Genomic DNA, 9,864 nt, shown 5'->3' with positions numbered 1-9,864 from the left:
CCTGCTGAAGCACTGTTGCTTGTATCCTTAGAACTAAAGTCTTTGGAGCAATCTTCAATGCTGAACTGGACTAGTGGTGTTGTGCTGAGGCTGAGTGCAGAGACATTGATCGGAGTTGAGGGAGACGACGCAGCAGTTTTCCCGGAGACCTCATCATTCAGCTGGTTTGTTGTTTCTTCTTCTTCATCACTCTCCACTATTCTAAGGGGAGGAAGCGGTTCAAAGACCAAAGAGTCACTGTCTGAAGTGGAGAGTACTGAATGCTTTTCAGGACCCGATGTTGAGTCAGAGGATAAATCTATCAGATCTAAATCTTCCTTAGGACCACCAGATCTAACTGGAGAGTCCACTTTCACTTCATAGGTTTCCATACAGTTTAGCCTAACTTCTGGTATGACAGGTCTTCTTGTTTCCTGGAAACTCTCTGTGCGAGGCAGGTTTTCTTGTGTTTCTATGTTTTCAGCTTTAGTAGAAGAATTCTGTCGAGATCGTCCATAATCACTCTGCCTGTGTATGGTGTAAGCAGCAGGGACAGGAGGTTTTTCTAAGTCACACCGGTCTATGCAGGACTTCCTGCGATGTTCATCTAGTGAAAACAACAGGGAGTCTGCATTCCCTATATCAAGAGATTTTTGTTTTAGAGAGCGCAGTTTTTTTTTCTGAATGCTTTCTTCTCTCACACAGCGTAGAATGCTGTCTTGTAAGGCCCCCGTCTCTCTATATTCAGCCAGCTCTATTTCACCTGATTAAAACAGAAAGAGCTAATACTACCTCAGTTGGAGACTTCTAGCAGATATCTTCATCTTTATCTCACAATTAAACATGATGGCATTTCAAATACAAGCTCAACCAAGGTTGTCTAGATTTTGTTTTAACCTCAGAGCCACATTACATAGAGTTTTACAATGAACAAGAACAAAAGCTACTATTTGGGTAATAGGGTTTAGCTAAATTCTATACAAATTCTACTCATCCTGGACACATGCACACCGAAGACGGACTGTTTAATGTTATGCATTGAAAAGAAAATGTCACAGACAAGTAATTTCTACAGACACTTGGGACGGCTGCATTAGGTATGAGATGAAAGAAGAAGTGAACTACGCAGACCACTCTGAAGAGGTTTCAAAATAATTTTGGACTAGAGCACTGTGGACATAATTTTTACAACAGTGTATATTAGAGTACACTTACATGTTATTTTTTCTCACCAGACTGGGCTATTTTAAACATTTTAGGTTTTTAGCACATTAGGGTGCTTCTAATTCAAGAAGCAACAGTAGCAATAGCAGTGAGGATGTGGCAGCACAAGCCTGAGATCAGACAGTTGTTCCCAGAATTTTTCCCCCAGTGATCCTAGACCCCAGCAGAGTCTAGAAACTACCACACCACATAGTCATGCCTCCCTGTCCTAGGGAGGAGTAAAGTACACACAGTTATACTTGCTGGCACTGCCACTGCATTGACATTTTGTTCTCTTAATACATTCATTGAGAACATTTCAAAAGGTTATCACTGTTGTTATTATGAATGACATATTTTCATATAAGACAGAATATTCCTGGTCATTATTATTCCCACGTTTCAAAACGCTCCACATGTGAATCACCATGCAAAAAAAGCAGTGAGAAAAGTTAAAGTAGGTGTTTGCCCTAGTCAGAATCATTGTTGCCTTCCCCTCCCCCCACCCCACCCCCTGACCTGGTGCAAATACCTGAAAGAAAAAAAGGCAAGTGGGTAGTGGTGGAAATCTCTTCAAATTTTTTAGGGTATTAATTTCAGAAACAAAATCCTTCCTATTTTTTGAAACCAGAAAAATTGACCCTTTTCACTGTGGAAAACCATAGTATTTGCAGCAGCAACAACAAATTCACCTACTCTAGAGTCCCACCTCATCCAAAAAAATAAAATCAATCTCTGGGAAAATATAAATGTGAGTAAAAATCGTCAGCCCAATGGTGGAAGAAAATCGCAACAAACCCTCTTAAATACCTTTATATTCAAAGGAGCTTAAAGTTTCAGAAAACAACTGCTGATTTTAGGTATTTTTAAGCTTGAGTGCCTACTTTGAGATCCCTGTAAGAGAACTCATTCAGGGAAATGAGGAGTACTGACTCTCAACAGCCAGACAGAGCATTTGGATTCATACTGCGCAGTGCAACAAACTCTACAAAGAAAGGTAGTAGCTTGAAACCAAGAGCAGGAAATTATATTTCTGCATGAGTTTATACCGACAAAACAATTCATACTTCTCTGAGCATTCATCTCAACTGGTTGATATTTCACCATTTTGCTGCCACCAATTCTTTTCAGTCTTGCAAAGAAAGTTTGAGATTCTTTATTGCAAGGTCCGGTTGGTGTATCATGAATATCAGATTCATCAAAAACACTGTCTTCCTCTGCTGGAGAAAGAAAAAACTTTATTACTCTTTAGAGAGTGCAATCCCTTGAATGAAAAGCTGTCTATGTAATAAAACCTCAGCTAGTTTCAATTAAACTTGAATTCGAAAATGAAGAATCATTTTCCAATGAAGTTTGCAAGAAAATTTATATCGCAGATATAACTTTTCCATTCTTGCTAGATCTTGAATTAAGGTCAGAAAGGAAAGAGATAGATAAATGAAAAATAGGTTACAATGCAACAAAAGTATACCAAAGCTTTTACCATTCTAAGCTGATCTTGTCTACCGGTAACAATACAGATTTTTTTAGATGGAAGAAATACAATAGATCTGAACACTGACTTGAGTAAATAACTTCTATAGTGCTCAGTGAGAAATGTTGAATTGAAGAATATTGAAATTAGTACAAGAACTGCACAGTCAGTAATAAACCCGCAAAACAGGAAGGTGAAAAGGAAGAAATTGATCATCTTGGGAACCTGGTAATAGTAACAGAGTAAGACCTAAGAGTATGAATCATGAAAATATTGATTGAAGTAGAAATAGTAAAACATTATGCTCTAATTTGAGCCCTTCTGGCTGAAAATGGTAGAGAGAAAGATTCAAATCTATTTATCCATCAAAAAATAACATCACCTGTATGAAACCAATATAAAAAAAATGAAATTTAAAAAAGGAAAAATCCATATCTGTCATGTCTGCTGATTAATCTCTAATGAAATCAGAAACAGTACTGCGATGATAAAGAAAATGGAGTACTCGAGAGAAGAAACAAAAAAGTTTGCTTTGTTTATTCTAGTAAGCAAACATGGAGAGAAATGGCATTTGATGTCTAGGAGATAAGTAAGCCAAAGAGTTAGAATGGCCAAAAACTGAAGTCTTAAATTGGATGTTAATATCTTTAGCTCTGAACTTGCTGCAAACTTTCTGTGCAAGAAGTTATGGAACTGCCACCTAAAAGCATCAGGGATAAGATACCTTACTGATATGATGAATCCAGAAAGATCAAAGTTGATAGCAAGAATTTCTACAAGGACTGGGTTTAATAAGTTAGGAGATGACTTTTAAAGTCATGTCCTATGTGTCTAACTTTTTCTTCCTCTTGGCAACGAACGCTTCCTCACACAAGATTTATCATCAGCTCTATACCAGTCTGTACACTTGTCATGGTCCTCATGAAAGTTTGGCAGAAAAATAAGGAAAAAGTTTCCATAGTGGGAAAGTCCATCTTTAGCATAGGGATTCTTGTTGCTTGACAATGAAATCCTCATCTGTTCATCATCTAAAGACCACCTTTGATTATGACAGCAGCACACACACTACCTGACCAGAGACTAAACAAGCCTCCTTATTAAAGGTGGGAAAGGCTTCAACTTTCCAGGTCCCTCCAGAATTACAATGACTGCTTCCTGCAGGTGGGAGAAAACTTTTCTACGTCCTCTTTTTTCTGCAGGACTTCACCAAAGAAGGATAATCAGCCCTACAATTCAGTCAGCATTCACAGAGTAAAATTAGACCATTTATGGTCCTTTGCCTGTGAGCAGCCCCAAGTACTTCACAGCAGCCTTGGAAAGCAAGTAAATATTATTGTCCTTATTTTAAACATAGGGAAATGATGACGTGAAATACAAGGCCACCCAGGGAATAAATGTTAGACATGGGATTGGAACACTGAGTTTTCTAAACCTAACTTCGCACTTACTGTGAAGAGCAAGCTGGGTACTTAGGCACCTCACTTTGTCTTAGAAATATCTCAGCATCAACCCAGAACTGATGCATTTTATAAATGTATTATTACTACCTTCAGCATTATTAAGTCATGAATTAAGTCATTAACTCTGCTCAAAACAAACAAATTCATAGTAAGTCCACAGTAACCTGAACCCTCTTAGCCCTCCTCTAGGATTACAAAACTTCCAAGTGAGTGAGAATATGCAATACATCATTTATATCCATTTTAAGGCTGCTTTAATTTGCTAAAGCTGAGTAATAGGGTGTTCAAGCAAAGTTTTGCGCCCTTGTTCTGCTGGATTTCTTTTCATGAGCAATAAGGAGCAAAAGAGGAAAAGATACTGACATGCATAAAAAGTGCTTCTGGTATTCTTCAGAAGTTTGTTGCACGCTAGGAAGACTTGAGGAGGGTGTAAATAGCAAATGAGCAGCTAAAAGGCAAAATAGCTGAAAGGCAGCTACAGATTAACATCAAAAGAACCTGTTAAACTTTGCTCATAAATACTTAACACACAGTAAACTTCACAACTGTAAGGAACTACACTCAGTGACACCATATTATTTCACACCCAAACCTTACACTAGTTCACGCCATCACAGTACCTCTGATACAGCTAGCAAGCACATACAGAGTTAAGAATTGGACGCAGACGCTAAGGGTGAAAACTTTCTCTTCCACCTTTAGACATCCACGTCATTGCTACTATGCCATGTTATTATAATCAGAATGTAGTGGCAGGCTGGCTGCACACCTTGTCTGTGGAACGATCAGTTAATATTGTCATAGAAGAGGCCAAGGACTATCCAGACATGGTGACTGAACTACTCAGTCTAAGGTACACTCCCCTCAAGAGATGTGAGACTGCTGTGATACACTTCACCTACAGAAATTGTGAATTTCTTTTACTACAGATGGCTATAGCCAGGCAGATAAGTCACATCTTGGACTTAATTCTGAGTATTATGTTCTAAAATTCAGACCTTATTTACCCATTTCTACATCTGCATGACTTAATGAATTAAATCAATGACAATGATATAAATGAGAGGGTTAAAAGTACCTTTCTCCTTTTCACTGTATCGGCTTATGTTACTGTTGTCACTATACAAAGGACCAGCAGTTGCATGGGGCTTGCAGCTGTGATATTGAGCATTGAGGGTATTGACTGTGATGTGGATTAGGTGAAGTACAATCTTGCTGATTTCACAGTCTCTGTAGGGGTACTGTTCAGTGAAAGAGAAGAACTTCAGCTTAAAAACTAACTTTTCTCCTTGGACAAACATTTAGGCAGTAAAACAGAAAAATGACAAGAATACTGTCAGCTGGATGCCCTTTGCCTCCCTTTGATCATACACTTTTAAATACATCATGAGATGCAGGACTGTTTTCAGCTTCGTACATTTTTTACATGGAATTGTTTAAAGAAATTTTTAAAAAAATCCTATTAGTAACATTTAATATATTGTTTTCTTGACTTTTATATGACAAAACCAACTATTATTAATAATAATGCAAAAGATCTCCCATAAGAACTGTTCTCCAAATACTCTATTTTAATCAGCACATTATCATTCATTTCTAGTATCTCCACTTTCTTGTGTGCCCTACAGACCTGCTAGAAATTTGTTAAGCATAAAAGTATTCACAGCTCCATTTTAGCACATAAACACATTACATTTTAACACTACTCCCTAAAAAGCATCACTCTACAGAATACAAGCTGTTAAGCTGATGCCACCTCTCATTTAAAGTCTTTCTTTTTTTTTTTTAACTAATTCCAAGTTACTTGAAATACTCTTCTTTGGAACTTTATATAGCATTTTCCTATTTTCAAATCTGTGTTTTTCTTTCTCAGGTAACCATGTAAAAGACAATGTAGCAACAGAAGTAAAGGGTCAGTAGCACAGATGAAAGCCTAACTACTTCAGACATTGACACCAATTGCAGAAAGCAAATCAGAGAAAAGTATTCTTCACAGTTCCTCTCACTTGCAATGCAGCTAGGTGTTCCATGTTAGAAATTTCAAATTGAAGTGTAAATTTTCACTGTTTGCAAAATAAGGTGAGAACACTCACCTTATAGAGAATGACAAGCAAAGCCTTTAACCACATCTGCCGAATGTGAGGTTTGAGGGACCAGAGGGAGCAGCGAGGAGGCTGCTGAAAGTAATGCCTTAGCTGAGGACAAGTGCAATATTTTAACACCTGCACCACCAAGGGCAGAAGGTGTTTTCCCAGGTTGATGTTATAGTCCATCACCTGAAAAGGATATTAACACAAGAGTTAGCTCACCAAAATCAAATCCAGTGATGTTGAAAAGCAAAATAACTAATACAGTTGAGGTATTAGTTAAGTGAAAAGAAAAAGAGACGTTTTTAAGTAAGCCTCACTAACAGTTAAAAACTTTCTGCCAGCTTGCCATGTTCTCGTTTTAGCTAGATAGGTAAAATGAAACAAAAGATGTGTTCTGAAAGCATTTCATCCCACACAGTCTAAATTTTAACATATATTGGCAGGTTCATAAAATATATTAAGCTGGGGTAGGCTTGTATTGCAGCACAAATTGATCACGCTTTCACAGACAAAACCATACCAGGTATATCCCATGTTTAACACATAGGATGTTTTTAGGGGAGAGAGGTGTATTCTGGTTATTTGGGGGAGGTTGTGTTAACACTACATTGCCAGTTTTCATTATTTTCTCATCAGGCTTGCAACATCAGCTATTGGGGTTTTAAGCCCCATGTCTGGAATCAGGTAATGAGACACAAATCCCACTCTTCCTTATAGTAAAGGTAGGAGTGGGTCTGCCATGTTACAGAGAAAGTCTAAGCATGCAAATCTTAAAGAATCCAAGAATAAAGGTAATGAATAATATCTTTATCTAAATAAAATGTTTATCAATTTTTAGTGGTGGTGTTGCTGTTATTACTGCTAGTCATAAGCCTTGCCTCCACCATGACCTTTGAAAAGCATTGTGTTATTTGGTGCCTATCCTAAAGGCTTAAATCCTGACTGTTAGGTTCAGTGTGGCTATATATTCCCACCACCCTGACACAACCATGTTTTCAACTGAAACTGCACTCCTATTTTTCATTATCTTCCCATCAGCCTTGCAACATTAGCTATTTTTATTTAAAGCCATATGTCCTGAAATCAGCAGCTAAACTAGATGATAACAAGGATTCACAAAGTCTTTGTCTCTGATACTGGCCTATACTGGTTGACACCCAGGAAGACATAACATCTGGCCAAGCAAACTCCAGCACAACCCCCAAGATCTAACATGTCCCTGCAATTTTAGTGTACTTAGTGCACTTTATCAGGAGCCCTGTGCACCTAAACAGACACAAACATCAGTTTCATGCACATCATCCATTTTCTTCAGATCTGTATTTCTTTTCTGTTTTGTTTTAATTGGAACAAGGAGATGAGCCTAATTTACAAACACAAAACTCATCTCTCAAGTTTCCTTCATGAACAAGCTGACTAAAAGTTTTACCCTGAAAATTCACTGGTTTGATGTGCAGCTGTCTCAAAATTTTGTGCTGCATGCATAGAGCTAAATAGATGAATACCATGTCTATCCACGTAGGGGTAGCCTGTTGAACAGATGATATACAATCACCAAATACCTTGTCCTTTTAGGGTGTGATACAGTTATATAGCATGGCTAGGAAAAATCCATCCATACGAGAAAGATGAGAGCCCTGCCTTAACACAGCACATACTTTAATACAGACATATCTGAAGCTGAGCAGACCCAATTTTTAAGTTGTCACAGGAAGGTCTGGAATAAATGATTGACATGGTTGTGTTAACCCCCTGGCTGGGGTTAGACTACAAGGATGTTGCAAATGCTGAGCAGAGCTCAGCCCAGGATGCTGAGCAGAGCTCGGCACTGGTGGCTTCCCCACTCTGACAGGCTTGTACAACATTGCCACCATGCGGAGCAATACCACAGCGATTGCAAGCACCAAAACTTGGCCACTTCTGCTGCTAGGGAGTGAAAAAGACATTTTATGATTTCAAGAATTACAAATACCCAGATTTTACAATGCAAAATACTAAGAGATAGCTGATTTTTTTTTCCTTGCACTGACCATTCTAATCAAGTTTGGAATCAAAATCAACCAACCGGCAAGTCAGCCCAGTCCCAGCCTTCCTGGAACTGATGGGAGAAATCAAACACTTATGACTAGAGGAGGAGTTGTAACTGAAGTAGCTCTCTTAAGAGCTCCATACTAAGTTTGCATTCTGTAAATGCATCTTTGGATTGCAAACAGCATGTATCTTGCAGCAAAGCCAATTCCCAACACGAAGCAACCCTACAGCTACACAGAAAAAATACCGACAATTACGGGGATGTCTGCTCCATGGAACAAAAAAAATCCTGGTCTAGTGAAGTTCTCAGACTCTATTTTACATCAGGGGAGCCAGGATTCAGCTACAAAGCTTTTTAAACAGAAATGGTGAATTCAGCTATCATGAGACATTTTAAAGGCAGAATAAAGGCAGGGGCTGTTACTTAGAATTGCAGTAAGCGGTACTTCTGAAAATCAGGTCTATTATGATCACTTAAGTTTGGGAATCCAAACTTGAAAACATACAGAAAAACGTGGAAGATGATGCCTTGTGATCTAAACTGCCACTTCCAGACTCTCAATACAATGGTAACAGGCTTGAATCTCCTTTTACATGGTTCAGCTTATAACTGTACAAATGAAAGATGATTAAAAACACAGCAACAGTGCTTTGAGACCATGGATCAGGATGCACTTGCAACTAGCCAGTTTGAATTAACACATTCTGAAAGGTGAAACATGGATACCTGACTTCTCCACAACTGTAAAAGATTATTCAATTACCTACATTTTGCTTCATTGCAAATAATAAGACTACTCTGCAAGCGTGAAATGTTTTTCAGCCTAGCGTCACCAACTGTTCTATCAGTAAGAATTAACTGCACCTTAGAAGAGCCTTGTCAGGTAGGAAGTTATGGTCCTCCTTACAAGATGGAGAAAGAAAGCACAAGACAAGGATGTGCTCAGCCATTTACAATAGCAATACAGGCAGAAGTTCATCACGGTGGCACCACACCCTAGGAAAGGGAGATCAGAAAGTCCTGGTGCCTTCTAAGAAAGAAGGAGAGCAAGTCTCCTGTGAAGTGAAGAATGCCAAAGCATCTATGGACTATTCATACAGGGAAACAAGCAAGAGCACGTGGACCGCTGTTCTTCCAGAATGGGAAAGGAGGGAAGTAATGCATTCAAAGACTAGAGGAAGAGAGGGCAAAGAGGTTTGGAGCAGTCTCTAATTTTTCATACAGTGATAGTATTTGTGTGCCTCCACACACACAAAACCATTATTTCTATTCCAGTTTAGAGTCCTAGTAAAAAGTTATAAATCAGCTTACTTTTATTTAGCTATTAACTTTTTAAAGGAAAAACCTACAGAAAGCAATTAAGCTACACCGAGCCTTCTGAGAGTAAACAACAAACAGCCATTCTTGTTCCCAGTTTCTTTCCCCAGCTGAAGAGCTGTTAAGTTTTGAGTAGGGTTACCACACTCAGCCATTATTTTGGTACAAAGGCAGCTGTGCTACCACCATTTTAACAACAAGCAATGAGAAGCAGCTGCAAGAAGTAGTAAGTGCCTTCACCTACTTGTGCTATTCCAGCAATAAAGGCATTAAAGCAGGTTGAAACACGCATTTTTTGTGGTGCAATCA

General features: G+C 38.5%; 1 protein-coding gene across 1 annotated transcript in view; it reads right to left on the bottom strand.

The window, feature by feature from the left end:
• LOC104403993 (protein unc-79 homolog) overlaps nt 1-9,864 on the bottom strand; it is a gene marked incomplete at its 5' end in the record, with an annotated part of 27,667 nt that overhangs the window by 10,429 nt on the left and 7,374 nt on the right. The window contains 4 exon segments of the mRNA XM_010012310.1: nt 1-742; nt 5,195-5,357; nt 6,210-6,392; nt 9,800-9,864. The exon segment at nt 1-742 is cut by the window's left edge and continues 1 nt beyond it; the exon segment at nt 9,800-9,864 is cut by the window's right edge and continues 31 nt beyond it. Of these exon segments, the coding sequence (XP_010010612.1) occupies nt 1-742; nt 5,195-5,357; nt 6,210-6,392; nt 9,800-9,864 (1,153 nt within the window).

The sequence above is a fragment of the Nestor notabilis genome, unplaced genomic scaffold, assembly GCF_000696875.1.
Source record: "Nestor notabilis isolate BGI_N333 unplaced genomic scaffold, ASM69687v1 scaffold27033, whole genome shotgun sequence".
NCBI classification, from domain to species: Eukaryota; Metazoa; Chordata; class Aves; order Psittaciformes; family Psittacidae; genus Nestor; species Nestor notabilis.
Note: the sequence above shows the minus strand (reverse complement) of the source record. Positions and strands in the feature narration are given on the sequence as shown.